Genomic DNA, 15,540 nt, shown 5'->3' on the forward strand with positions numbered 1-15,540 from the left:
GCAACTGACAAAAGGCCATAAAAACAATGCATGGACATGCACAGAACATGGGGTACCCACTTTTATATAAAATATTTTTATTATTAAATTATCTTTGGTAATGCACTAGGTGTGCGCACCTTCCATTTCTGTTTTTCTTGTACTGCCTTTGATTTAGGCTAACCCACAATGCATTTCAGTTTAAGGAGTTCTTGTATTACAAATTCTCATAAATCACAATGGGGCAGTTGGTTGCATTTTATTTTTAGCATGTTGGAAAGAGTTGAATGATTTATAAAGAGTAATCATTATTTAAATATACTTCCATAAACCTATGTGAAAAAGAATCTGTTGAAAATGTCTTAATTCTTACCAATAGCTAATAAAAATAAATCAGGGTAGTAATAACCTTTCAATCAGGGTAGTCATAACCTTTGAAACAATATTTGTATGTAGCACCCTCTACCATAAGTGAGGATTTTTGTCAGTACAGGCAACTGTCAGTGAGGAACTGTCAGTACAGGCAAACGTAAGCAGGCCTATGCTGCAAGCTAGGCTTGTTTGTTTTGATCTGGGGGCAGGGAGTGGTTAGTGTAGCAGTGGGTGTGCCTACCTCTTCTCTAGTTCTGAGGCACCTCCCCTGCTTCCAGGGAGAATGTTCTGGAAGAGGAGCAGGGCCTAGAACTGGAGTGACAGGCAGCTCATGTGAGGAGCCCTGACCAATCCCCAACTGGAATTGGCAGGAGGCAGGCCTCCCATATAAGCTGAGGTTACAGGCCACTGGCGGGAGTTGTCTGCCGGGAGAAGTGAAGAATGGAGTACTAGACAGAAGCAGGAGGGCACCCCCATCTGGGGGGGTACGCCGATCATGGGAGGAGGCCCGGGAGAGCTGTGAGGGAGCTTCACCCTTACACGGTCATGGGTGAAGTCCTCATCGTTACACGTCATTGATGAGGAGTTCCTGGAGCAGAGGGGCAGGAGAAGCTGTCGGAACGTACGGTCCGGTTAAGTTCTTCACCATGGACTCGGGGCAGAGAAAGGTTGGTGAGTGTACCAAAGTGGAGGGCTGGATGTAGAGACATGCCAGGAAGTCTGTGAGGGAACTTCATCCTTACACGGTCATGGATGAAGTCCTCATTATTACACGGTCATTGATGAGGAGTCCTGGATCAGAAGAGAGACTGTGGGGAATAGTGTCAAATCGATGCGGCCCAAGGGCACAGGATTTGCAAGCTGGGCTAGCTGGGAACAGTAGTCCACCATTTAGCACATGCTATTAACCTACTAGGCCTCCGGGGAGAGGTACTGCAAACCTCTGGCCTAGTAGCAGCAACCAATCAGAGTCAGCATTAGAGACTATTCAGAGTGGAATCTTTTGCATACAGAAGAAGATGTGACAAGAAACTAATGTGCTACAGTATAAGTTTGTGCAGGAGGGAAGGATTCTTCGGAGCTTCACCCTTAGTCATGGGTGAAGTCCTCATCTTTACACGGTCATTGATGAGGTGTTCCTGGGAGCAAGAGTCTGCAGGAGTTACGCAGAGGAGGAGCAATAATCTGCATGGTGATGCAGGGAAAAGACTGTAGATGTTATACATCATTTCTTCAGGCTCAAATTAAGTTATAATCTATAAATATGAGGGCAAAGTAATTTGATCTATGGGCATCCCATATACCCTTTTCCCCCAACCAAGTTATACCCCCCAATAAACAAAAACAAAACAAAGCAAATGACTGTTCATTGTCTCGGATGTGATATATAGAGGTTGGGCAGCAGGGTGATATAGTGGATGTTAGTAACTAGTGGCAATACATCGCTACATATATACGTTATAAATAATCTGCAGCAGCCTTTTATATTTTCCTGATATGGCTGAATTCCAGGCTGTCCTGACAAGGTCTGACACTTTTGGGTAGCTTTCAAAAAATATCCACTCGCACATTTCTTTTGACCCATGACTGTGATGGGCGGCTTTACTGGCCAATTGGAATGTGCAGGAGATCGGGGGGGGGGGGGGGGGCGGTTAGGGAGTTGTCAAAAATATTAAAATAGTTGCTGATCGCTTACCAATCCTTATACAGTGTATGCTTCTGCACTTTCCTTTTCAGGCAAGAACATTTTTTGCAAGAACAGAAAAATACCAATTGCTCTTGCCATAAATCCAGTTTTCTTGAACATTAAGCTGATGCCTCAAAATCTTTTGTGAACTACAGAGCACCACCTCTCTATGTAATACAGATAAGGAGAGTGACAATGCAGGCCCCCCATTTATATAGTACATTGAGTGAGTTGTCACCCAAGAATAAGCTGCAATATATTACATGTTTGGGTTTTTTGGGCAGTTTATATGTACTTTAAGGAGAAAGAGTATCCTAGGAATTTCCTGAAGTCCAGCTCACCTAAAGAGGGCTACAATTTAAATATGAAATCACACTTTAAGAAAAACAAAACTCTGAACCATTGCAAGTATAGGGAGACAGCTGTTGTAAATATAATTAGCAAACTTTAAATACATAGTGAGTATTTAGATGGTACAATTAACAATACGATTTGACAGCTTGAGAAGTGTCATAAGCATTATTCTATGAAAACTGCCAAAATATGCATTTTTTTAAGATTCCAGAGCACGGCACATGGATAATGCAAAGAAAAATCAAAGTAAGTGATGATAACATGCTGGCTGTTCCAGATTCAAATCTAGGACACCCATGTGACTGTTGATAATGCATTATCCCTTCAAAGAAGCTGCATGTGTATTTTTCTATTGAAAGAGATAAAACCTTTCACATGAACAATGATAATACAATCAGAGCCAGGCATCTGGAATAAAACTATCATTTTAATTAGATAAAGAAATCCACATTTTCCTTGGTGGAACAGGCTTGATGAAATAGCTTTCTTTGAGAATATGCCCAGCTTATTGTGAAAAACACTACAGTTAAATTGAAGCAAAAATGTAAAATGCACCATGAAAAAAGATACAACACTGTCATGTCTTAAAAACACCTAGAACATATGGTGAGAAAACACAATGTTTAGAAACAGGATATCACATGTTATGCAATTGACTGCACTATTTGAAACAGCAGAAAGCCAAATTCAAGATTAACCACTTGCTTACTGGGCACTTAAACCCCCCTCCTGCCCAGACCAATTTTCAGCTTTCAGCGCTGACGCACTTTGAATGACAATTGTGCGGTCATACAACACTGTACCCAAAATTTTTATTTTTATCATTTTTTTCACACAAATAGAGCTTTCTTTTGGTGGTATTGGGATTTTTATTTTTTGCTAAACAAACAAAAAAAGATGGAAAATTTTGAAAAAAAAATCATGTTTCATAGTTTGATATAAAATTTAGCAAACAGGTAATTTTTCTCCTTCATTGATATGTGCTGATGAGGCGGCACTGGTGGGCATTGTTAGGCTGCACTGATGGGCACTGATAGGCACAGTTAAGGCAGCACTGATAGGCACAGATAAGGCGGCACTGATGGGGACAGATAAGGCGGTACTGATGGGTACAGATAAGGTGGCACTGATGGCCACTGATAAGATGGCACTGATGAGCCCCGATGGGTTAGCACTGATGGGTGGCACCGATGGGCACTGGTAGGTGACACTGATGGGCACTGATGTGCAGCACTGTTGATGAGGCACTGATTGTAGGCACTGATAGGTGGCACTGTGGGCACTGATAGGTGGCATGGGCACTGATGGGTGGCACCGGTGGGCACTGGTAGGCAGCACTGTTGTCTACTGTTAGGTGGCACTGTTAGGAGGCACAGGTGTGGCACAGGTGAGCACTGAGGAGCTGGCGGCAGCTCTCCATGATCAGAACTAATGTCCCTCTCACGGCTGCCGGTGATCGGCTTTCTTTTTTCTCCTCACGCTGTCAGCACGAGGAGGAAAAATAGCCGATTACTGGCTCTGTTTACATCACATGATCAGCTGTCATTGATCAGCTCTCGTAGACTCGCTGATCACAGAGCGCGCCACACACTCAATGCAGGAGGCGCGCAGGCCGCTCTGGCACGGGAGGATGTCAATAGACGCCCTCCCGGCAAAGCAGTTCTGCGCTGTAGCCGTCATTCAACTATAGCGTGGATCTGAAGTTAAAAAATAAAGTAACATTTCATGCATATCCACACTTTAACCGCATCAATACAGGGCACTTTTACCCCCCTCCTGCCCAGGCCAATTTTCAACTTTCACCGCTGTCGCACTTTAAATGGCAATTGCACGGTCATGCAACACTGTACCCAAACTAAATGTTTATCATTTTGTTCACACAACTAAAGATTTCTTTTGGTGGTATTTAATCACCACTACATTTTTTATTCTGTATTCTGCTACTTTTCTTTGGTGAAAATAACCCAAATCAGTGTATATTATTTAGTCTGCAGGAAAGTTATATAGTCTCCAAACTATAGTACTGTATATATCTGAAAATTGATCAATCCTGATGTCCTGATGGACTATCTCATTTCATGAGGCCCTAAAATTCCAGGGCAGTACAAATACCCCTCAGATGATTAGTAAGAGACATTGCAGGTTTTTTGAAGTTGTAACTTTTTGTCATAATTTTTGGGAAATTTAAGAAATTGAAAAAATTTACAGTGCAGTGCAGTATATCATCATCATACAACTGGTATGGCAGTGGTCAGGGACACTGACTGGTGACAGTACAAAAAAAATAAAAATTTCAATATTTACTTTTTATTTTTTTTACGATTTTTTTAACACACTGTGACCAGAGCAATATAATGTTACTATAGTAACATTGTACTACTCTGGAAAAGTGATAAAGATTTTTCTTTTTGTTTACACAATATGATTGCTTATAGCAGTGCATTAGATTGCCAAAAGCAAGCATTTTACTGAATGAAACTGATTCATTTAGTTTGTTTTGTTGTGATTAGTCAAAAGAAATCACATATTACAGGTGGGCTGTGATTGGCCCTGTCTGTACCATGTGATCACATTGACCAATCACAGCCAATTGACATTGACCAATCACATCTAGCAACACAATTGCACACAATGGATGGCATGAAAGGAAGCCATCCATTGTTTACAACTGTCATGTGACCTGCTGTGATTGGTCATAGCGGTCATATGGTACCAGCAGCGACCCGGTACTCTGATCAGCCATCGGCTGTGTCCGGCCAGTGACAGATCGTGCTGTTGCGCGGCCCTGTGGCCACGGAAGCAGCTCTTTCTGAGAGGACATCTTATGACATCCACTCAGAATGGTGAAGCCACTGCCCGTCCATCATTTTGCTATAGGCCAGGTGGGAAGGTGTTAAATATCCAAATGTTGTTTCTAAATTTTATACGATCTATTCATTACTGAATCTTAAACTTAACTCCTTATATACAGTGTAACACAGGTCTATATTTCATCATCAGAAAACTATAAATTGGCTACAGATATCCATCCCCTAGATTTATTTTGATAATCATGCTAGTTACCCAAAATCATTCGATGTGGTTTATCACATCCCACAAGTGACAACACTGTCATACAACTGTGCCTTATTTGCCTGCCCACAAGTATAGTTATCTGGAACAAACAGTTATTAATTTACATATAATATGAGTTCAAACACCAACTAAAACAACAATACAACTTCTAGTTCTTAGAGGACCATTGATATACTGTAAAATATAGACTGGAAACATGGAGATTTAGGAAAATAATGTGTTGTGCAAAATTGTAATGAGAGCCTAATGGTAGAACCACTGATTGTTTCTTCAGCTGCATCCAAAAGAAGTCTATTCTAAGAATACCACTGAGAAAATACACAGTGGGGTTGATTTACAAAACTGGAGAGTGGAAAATCGGGTGCAGCTGTGCTTGGTAGCCAATCAGCTTCCAGGTTTTTTTCCAAAGCTTAATTGAACAAGCTAAAGTTAGAAGCTAATTGGCTACCATGTACAGCTACACCAGGTTTTGCACTCCGCAGTTTTAGTAAATCATCCCCAGTATAGGAATCCTTAGCTACACTATGGTAACTATGGTAATTGCTGCCACTGAGATCTATATAATTAGCAGGGACTAAAATCAGTGAACACTTCTAGTCACCCGAGACTAGTCTGTATTGGACTGACATTAGATAAAGAATTATATGTAACAAAGGTGTTTTGTAGCTATCATTATTTTACCTTGAGCTGTGTATACAAAACTGGGCATTAACAAGAACGTTCTGAAATTGTTGTGTCTTTGCATAATATTCAAGTTGAATGTGTTGATGTACCATTTGAATAGAATGAGATGTCATTTTGTAATCACACGATTTCTGTTGAATTGCTGACAAATGACGTTTTTTTCACACATTGTCTTTTCTTTTGAAAGCACTGTTACTAGTTCTAATATAACAAAACTTTTTAAATATTTAGAAAAAAAAATACTTTTACTAGGCAACATACCAAGGGGTCACCATCTTTGTCATTTTCTGGTACATTTTTGGATGTTGATACTTCTTTGGCAGTGGCATATCCATCATACCCTACATCTTCTGGCCGCAACTGCAGTAAGGCAGGACATTCACGTTGAGATGAAGCAGTATGCCAAGGGAATGTGTCCTTTATCCATTTTGTTGGGTCTTCCCAAGGAGCTTGTTTACCATACATCTGTATACATGAAACATAGTTCAGCTGCGCATTAACTCTTGTAATGTTTTGCACAAACACACTTGCCATCAGACCATTACAAGCTCAGTTCTCACAGGTCAAACCGGTCACTGTAAATCCTTACCCTTTACATAATTCAAAGTGTAACTAAAGGCAAACCTTTTTTTTTATTTTGAAAAGTGTGGAAGGGATTGTCTGACTCTGTTAGGGAGATTCGCTCTCTCTATTTGTTCTGTTTATCATTATCAGTAAAAGAGAAAGAAAATCCCAAATTCTGGGTTGTCCCCAGAACAGATATAGAGGGGAAATCTTCCAATAGGGAGACTAGTTCTGGTGACTCTGGTGACACACCAGAATTTCCTAATTTTGGAAAAATTGACAAGGGTTGTAACCCTCCCTTAATCTATCCAAAGTGAAAAGCTTTGCCTTTAGTCCAAAATGAGAAGCTTTGCCTTTAGTTACACTTTAATGGTTACACAGATTAGTTTGGTTGAATAAAATCTTATGTAAATCATGGTTAATCCTATTAGGAACACAAAAATCCCAAACAAACATCTAAATCCTCCAGAGGGATCCAGAGCAACGTAAATCCTCCCCAATATTACAGCTTGTGCTAGTTTGGTTTAAAAGAGAAAAAAAGCCTTCCTGAACTCAAAATGGTAAACCTATAAATAACAGGATCAACATACTGATTTAAAGTGTTACTAAACCCACAACAGACTGTAGACCCTAAGGGGTTAATCCTCTACACTTTGTAAAAACTGTTTCATCCTGTCTTCTCTGTTCCTTCTCTTCTTCCACAGTCCCCAATCCATCTCCTGATAGTGCAGAGCCTTGGGGGCAAGCTGCACGTGCTCAGTTTGGTATGTATCGCTAGAGAATTTTTTTTTTTCTTTGGAGGGTGCATGTGATCAGCACAGGGCCAATCAGCACTGTACAGAGGGTTAGGAGTCCTGCAGCCTCATAGGACAATCAGAGGAGAATGGGAACACCTCCAAGCTTTAACCAGTGCTCGGCTGGACACTGATAGAAGCCACAAGACTGCTCTAACTGCTGATAAGAAAACATATTTATCAGTTTATATTTACTAAAACCATTGCATTTTCATGTTCTGTGTACTGTGGAAGACCAGATATAGTGAATGCAGGGTCCAGGGTAGTAACATTTTAAATCATCATATTTTTTGTTTTAATAAAAACTTTATTTTTTTAAGGTGTCTACTGGGTCCACTAAAGTAAATTCTTGTGACTATACAACACTTTCACAGCACTTATGTTAAATAACCCTTTTCCTATAGCTAAAAACTTTTATTCTACAAACGGTAATTGATATCCTTTTGTTTTCTGCAGTGACCTTAAAGAAAGCATGTAATAAAAAAGACAGGTGTTTAGATCCTTCTCATATAATGTTGCATAATAATCCTTGAAAGCAGAGCATATTTTTTAGAGACAAGTTACAGCATATTTTATAGCTATCTTCCCTTTGATGATACCTTAGGACATTTGTCATGAGTCTCAAAGATGGCAAAGCTGAAATCAACATTGGTATAGATTGGAAGATGTAAAAAGGAGTCAGAATGTCTTTATTAGGTCATCAAAGAATTTCGTAATGTGGCTTATTTAAGAGAAGAGCCCTTTCATTTACCACTAAGCTCAGTATAATAGGATATTTTAGAGAAAAACACAATCTTCTTCTGAAAGCTATTTGCAAACATGTGAAACTACTCTCCTTTTAGCTGTTCAAAAAGCCAAGAAATGTGCAAAGTGTTTGAGTATATTACCATAATAGTGATGACCCTTTTGCTCCTTGTTTTCATCCAGAGTTTTTATACAAGCCTAGCAGTTAAGAACTAAAATCACAAAAAATGTGGTTGGGGATATGAAGCTGTGCTTTTTGGGCCCAAACTGTATGAATTTTCTGCCTTTCCACGCTGTAATATGTAGGAGATATCTTTAGCCTTTAAAACGTATATATATGAGTTGGGGGTGAGTGGCGCTGCATATCAGCTGAAAAGTGATCTAGCAAATCACTCTTCACAGGTGAACGTGCACTGTGGTGAAATGTCACAAGTAATCTAGAACAGTGTTTGTTGTGTGCTCACAAACTCCACCTATGGTAATTATTGGAACTTATTGTATCCTTGGTGAAATACCATTGTGCATTTATCAATTTCCCATTACATGCATTACCAACAATTTACCAACATCTACTATAAACATTTGTATTCCTAAAATGTCTTCTATTAGTTATGAGTGCAATCAGATAAAGTCCACCTCATATAATGGTTTATGACCACACTCAGAGTGATCAGATGAAATCCACCTCATACAAAGGTTTGTGATTGCACTCAGAGTGGTAAAGCGTCTTGGGTGCTTCACCGAGCACTGTGCAAAAACCAAAAGATCATAAAAATAGAAAATATATATGTAAATAGGCAGTCCAGTATAAAAATCAATAACACAATTTTTCTGGTGACTTGTGCAATATTCAAAGTGACTTGTGCTTGAGCTTGGTTCCAATCCTTATACCAAAGTGATAAAGTGACTGTTGTGCTTCCCCTTTGGATCCCTACTTACCAGATCCTGGCACCCCTGCAGGGGCAAATCACATGTGGTGAGTGTGCGGCGGCTGCCGGACCAATCGTTCCCTCCTGTAGCTCGTCCTGGGAAAGCCAGAGCCTCCAGGCCTTCTAGGGGCAAGCTCCGATATCCTGTTATTGCTGGGTCAGGTGGTAATGATTTCCTTCTCTATGACCCCGAAAGTGTGTCCTCGTATAGAAATGAGATGGGCTTCAATAGTGTAATTCTGGATAATACTTTTATTAAAAAAATCAATTCCTTAAAAACAGATAACTGGGTGGTAAACACCAGCCCGAATCCGCTTTTAAAAAATTATTGGTCTAGGTCAGTGTGCATTCCATCGAGCAGAGCCTTGCTAAACCAGAAGCGACGTGTGTGTGTGCGTAGCTCAGTCTTACGCGTTTCATCATTGGACGTCGTCTGAGGTGGTGCCATCTTAGTACATCTCACATCATTTAGATTAAGGGCCAAATTGTGGAAGCCATGGTGGTCCAATGTGCCCAAGCTTAATTACCGTTCCTACTCTGGTAGGGTGTTTGAATTGTGTATCCATAAATTCCTCCATGGAGCATACAAACATGTCTATAGGATCTTATACTCTTGGTGAGGTATTTGAACTGTGTATACATAGCTTCATCCATGGGCTATACACAGATGTTGCATAGCATTCTCTACTCCTACACTCCATAATTGGTTTGATGACTACCAACCTTCACCACTGCTCGTCCACAACCTTAATACCCTAATACTCCCTGGGACACCCAAACTCCTGTTACCAAAGGGAGGTTCCCAGATGTACTCTGAGATTAAGGGCCAAATTGTGAGAGCCATGGTGGTCCAGAACATGTTTGTATGCTCCATGGAGGAATTTATGGATACACAGTTCAAACACTCTAAAAGAGTAGGGACGGTACTTAATACCACTCTAGTTGGTAATTAATCTTGCGCACATTGGACCACCATGGCTTCCACAATTTGTCCCTTGATCTCAAAGTACATCTGGGAACCCCCCTTTTAGCAACAGGAGTTTGGTTGTCCCAGGGGGTATTAGGGTAATAAGGTTGTGGACAAGCATTGGTGAAGGTTGGTAGTCACCAAACAATTTATGGAATGTAGGAGTTCACTAACACTACACACAGCAATGAATTATTTGCTGTGCCTGGGGTATACTCAGCTCATCCAGACGTGTCCCTTATAGATCCTTGATCCCCATAACCCCCATCTCTAGGGAAGGTCTGGGTTTAGCAGGTAATATCTGGATTGCAAAGAGTAAATCTAGCTGCTGGCTGGTAATCCCCGGGCAACTCCCTAGCAATTCCCGATTCAACCACTGGGGTGGATGAGAGTAGGGGGCTCCGCTCGGTGGAACGCGCGCTGACCTGGAGCACTCCTTTTTTAAAAGCGGATTCGGGCTGGTGTTTACCACCCATTTATCTAAAGAAAAATAGTTTTTAAGGAATTGATTTTTGTAATAAAAGTATTATCCGGAATTACACTATTTGAGCCCATCTCTTTTCTATATGAGGACACACTTTCGGGGTCATAGAGAAGGAAATCATTACCACCCCACCCAATGATAACAGTATATCAGAGATTGTCCCTAGAGGGCCTGGAGGCTCTGGCTTTTCCAAGGCGAGCTACAGGAGGGAACGATCGGTCCAGCAGCTGCCGCACACTCACCACATGCGATTTGCCTCTGCAGGGGTGCCAGGATCTGGTGAGTAGGGATCCAAAGGGGAAGCACAACAGTCACTTTATCACTTTGGTATAAGGATTGGAACCAAGCACAAGCACAAGTCACTTTAAATATTGCACAAGTCACCAGAAAAATTGTGTTAATGATTTTAATACTGGACTGCCTATTTACATATATATTTTCTATTTTTATTATCTTTCGGTTTTTGCACAGTGCTCAGTGAAGCACCCAAGACGCTTTACCACTTTGAGTGCGATCACAAACCATTGTATGAGGTGGATTTCATCTGATCACTCTCAGTGTGGTCATAAACCATTATATGAGATGGACTCGTGCTCAGTTTGAAGCTGTGGAGCTTGGTGTAAGTGGAGCTGGATTAAGTGGGAGTTAAAAACAAGTGTTAGAGTATACAAGTCTTGCTGTCTGTTGGTGTTTGCTGTCTGTTGGTGTGTGTTTGCTGTCTGTTGGTGTGTGTTTGCTGTCTGTTGGTGTTTGCTGGGTTGCATTTTGGGGACTTTTCCTTTTAGTTTTTAATTTGCCTTTTGCTGTCACTTTTTAAATAGCTTTTTTTTTTTCTTGGTTTCATCAGTCTATCAATTAAGGGGTGTGGTTAATTGCTCACAGGTGCCTATTTAACTTGTTGTAGGACTCAGTCTGAGCGTGCTCAGTTTGAAGCTGTGGAGCTTGGTGTAAGTGGAGCTGGATTAAGTGGGAGTTAAAAACAAGTGTTAGAGTATACAAGTCTTGCTGTCTGTTGGTGTTTGCTGTCTGTTGGTGTTTGCTGTCTGTTGGTGTGTGTTTGCTGTCTGTTGGTGTTTGCTGGGTTGCATTTTGGGGACTTTTCCTTTTAGTTTTTAATTTGCCTTTTGCTGTCACTTTTTAAATAGCTTTTTTTTTTTTTCTTGGTTTCATCAGTCTATCAATTAAGGGGTGTGGTTAATTGCTCACAGGTGCCTATTTAACTTGTTGTAGGACTCAGTCTGAGCGTGCTCAGTTTGAAGCTGTGGAGCTTGGTGTAAGTGGAGCTGGATTAAGTGGGAGTTAAAAACAAGAGTTTAAAACAGGAGGTTATAACAGGGGTCATAGTACCTGTGTAGTGTGAGTATCTGAGTGTTGTCTGAGTAGTGTGTGTGGATCGTTAGTACTTGTGTATTGTGTACCTGTGTATTGTCTTGTCGTGTACCTGTGTATTGTCTTGAGTATTAGTGCCAGGAAGCTAGCTGTTAGGTAATTTGGACAGGGTAAAATCCCCAAATCCTCACTAAATTTAATAGGTACGATGCCCGGCGGGTGTGGAGAGGCGACTCTTTGTACATCTTGCCGCATGTATGCGTTCCTTGATCATCCGATCGAGGGCGAATACTGCTGTGCAAAATGTAAGCACATTGTTTCCCTGGAAGCCCAGGTTCTGAATCTGGGGAAGCAACTGTCAGCACTGAGAAGTCCCTCCATACTAAAGGTGAGCCAGGAACGTACACGGCAGGTGCCGGCAGGGGCCATCACAGAGGCGGGTGGAGACAAAGAGGTGCAGGCACTAGCAAAGAGTAGATGGGTGACAGTCAGGAGGGGTAGAGGGGGAAGTGCCAGGGAGGCCGATCCAGGACTGGAGCATCCCAATAAGTACGCTCCATTGAGTGACATTGGTGTAACCAGTCAGGGACCAGCAGTGCTGGAGATGAGGGACTCTCCTAGCTGCCAGGGGAAGAACTCCTCCAGTGAGAGTGGGGGGGCAGCAAAGGGAAAGGAAAGACAGATTCTGGTGGTAGGGGACTCAATTCTTAGAAGGACAGAGAGGGCAATCTGTAACCAAGACCTGAAGCGCCGAACAGTATGTTGTCTACCGGGCGCTCGGGTTCGGCACATCACGGATCTTGTGGACAGATTACTGGGAGGGGCTGGGGAAGACCCGGCTGTCATGGTGCACGTTGGCACCAATGACAAAGTCAGAGGCAGATGGAGTGTCCTAAAGAACGATTTTAGGGACTTAGGAGCTAAATTGAGGAAAAGGACCTCCAAGGTAGTGTTCTCAGGAATACTACCGGTACATCGAGCCACACCAGAGAGGCAGAGGGAGATTAGGGAAGTAAACAAGTGGCTGAAGAGCTGGTGTAGTAAGGAGGGGTTTGGGTTCCTGGAGGACTGGGCCGACTTCTCAGTCGGTAACCGGTACTATAGAAGGGACGGACTGCACCTAAATGAGGAGGGTGCAGATCTGCTGGGAATGAAGATGGCCAAAAAGTTAGAGGGGTTTTTAAACTAGGCGATGGGGGGAGGGTCCAGAGACAGTGATAGCCAGCGCGGAAGATATTCCAGAGGGTAGTATTGGGGGCATTAGTGGTAGGTTAACCAAAGCACAAAAACACAAGGTGAGTATAGTAGCAAGTCCAAGTTGCAATCTTGAAACACCCAATACGAGGACAATATGCGACCGGTCTAAACTATGTGGCATGTTCACCAATGCCAGGAGCCTGGCGGACAAGATGGGTGAACTAGAGATACTGTTGTACAAGGAGGATTTGGATTTTGTGGGAATTTCAGAGACCTGGTTCAACAGCTCTCATGATTGGCTGGCAAACATTCAAGGGTATACCCTATACCGCAAGGATAGAGAGGGTAAAAAAAGGGGGAGGGGTATGCCTATATATCAAGAATAATGTACAAGTGAATGTGAGAGATGACATCACTGAGGGGGCTAGGGAGGAGGTGGAATCTTTATGGGTAGAGCTCCAAAGGGATGAAGCTAAGGGGAAAATAATACTGGGAGTATGCTATAGGCCCCCTAACCTGAGGGAGGAAGTGGAGAAGGATCTCCTATCACAAATTGGATTAGCAGCAAGGATGGGAAGTGTTATCATAATGGGGGATTTTAATTATCCAGACATAGACTGGGCGGAGGGAACCGCGCATTCATTTAAGGCTCGCCAGTTCCTTAGTGTCTTGCAGGACAATTTTATGGGTCAGATGGTAGACGCACCAACTAGAAATAAAACATTACTAGATCTACTGATTACCAACAATACAGACCTGATAACAGATGTGGAAATACGGGGCAATTTAGGTAACAGCGATCACAGGTCAATTAGTTTCAGTATAAATCACACAAATAGGAGACATGAAGGGAACACAAAGACACTGAATTTCAAAAGAGCCAACTTCCCTAAACTACAAACCTTGCTAAAAGGCATAAATTGGGATAAAATATTAGGAACAAAGAATACGGAGGAGAGATGGGTTTGCTTTAAGAGCATATTAAATAAGGGCATTAGCCAATGTATCCCATTGGGTAATAAATTTAAAATCGAACAAACATCCTGGATGGCTTAACTCCAATGTAAAAATGCATATAAAAGCAAAGGAGAAGGCCTTCAAAAAATACAAGGTTGAGGGATCATCCACAGCATTCAGAATTTATAAAGAATGCAATAAGAAATGTAAGGGTGCAATTAGGATGGCTAAGATAGAACATGAAAGACACATAGCGGAGGAGAGCAAAAAAAATCCCAAGAAATTCTTTAAGTATGTAAACAGTAAAAAAGGGAGGACAGACCATATTGGCCCCATAAAGAATGAGGAAGGACATCTGGTTACAAAGGATGGGGAGATGGCAAAGGTATTGAATTTATTCTTCTCCTCAGTCTTCACGAGTGAATCGGGGGGCTTCAGTAACCAAAACTGCAGTGTTTATCCTCATGACACAACACAGGAAGCACCTACATGGTTAACAGAGGACGGAATTAAAATTAGACTTGAGAAACTTAACATTAATAAATCACCGGGACCAGGTGGCTTGCATCCGAGGGTACTTAGGGAACTCAGTCAGGTGATTGCCAGACCGTTGTTCCTAATTTTTACAGACAGTCTATTGACTGGAATGGTACCAGCTGATTGGAGGAAAGCCAATGTAGCACCAATATTTAAAAAGGGCCCAAAAAACATCCCTGGGAATTACAGACCAGTTAGCCTAACATCAATAGTATGTAAACTCTTGGAGGGGATGATAAGGGACTATATACAAGATTTTAGTAATAAGAATGATATAATTAGCAGTAATCAGCATGGATTCATGAAGAATCGTTCTTGCCAAACCAATCTATTAACCTTCTATGAGGAGGTGAGTTGCCATCTAGATAAAAGAAGGCCCGTAGACGTGGTGTATCTGGATTTTGCAAAAGCATTTGACACAGTTCCCCATAAACGTTTACTGTACAAAATAAGGTGCGTTGCCATGGACCATAGGGTGAGTACATGGATTGAAAACTGGCTACAAGGGCGTGTTCAGAGGGTGGTGATAAATGGGGAGTACTCAGAATGGTCAGGGGTGGGTAGTGGGGTTCCCCAGGGTTCTGTGCTGGGACCAATCCTATTTAAATTGTTCATAAACGACCTGGAGGATGGGATAAACAGTTCAATCTCTGTATTTGCAGACGATACTAAGCTAAGCAGGGCAATAACTTCTCCGCAGGATGTGGAAATCTTGCAAAAAGACCTGAACAAATTAATGGGGTGGGCGACTACATGGCAAATGAGGTTCAATGTAGAAAAATGTAAAATAATGCATTTGGGTGGCAAAAATATGAATGCAATCTATACACTGGGGGGAGAACCTCTGGGGGAATCTAGGATGGAAAAGGACCTGGGGGTCCTAGTGG

General features: G+C 41.8%; 1 protein-coding gene across 1 annotated transcript in view; it reads right to left on the reverse strand.

The window, feature by feature from the left end:
* The window catches only part of NAV3 (neuron navigator 3), a gene marked incomplete in the record, with an annotated part of 918,952 nt that overhangs the window by 9,963 nt on the left and 893,449 nt on the right, over positions 1-15,540 (reverse strand). The window contains 1 exon segment of the mRNA XM_073620003.1: positions 6,413-6,616. Within this exon segment, the coding sequence (XP_073476104.1) occupies positions 6,413-6,616 (204 nt within the window).

Source organism: Aquarana catesbeiana, linkage group LG03 (genome assembly GCF_042186555.1).
Source record: "Aquarana catesbeiana isolate 2022-GZ linkage group LG03, ASM4218655v1, whole genome shotgun sequence".
Lineage (NCBI taxonomy): Eukaryota > Metazoa > Chordata > Amphibia > Anura > Ranidae > Aquarana > Aquarana catesbeiana.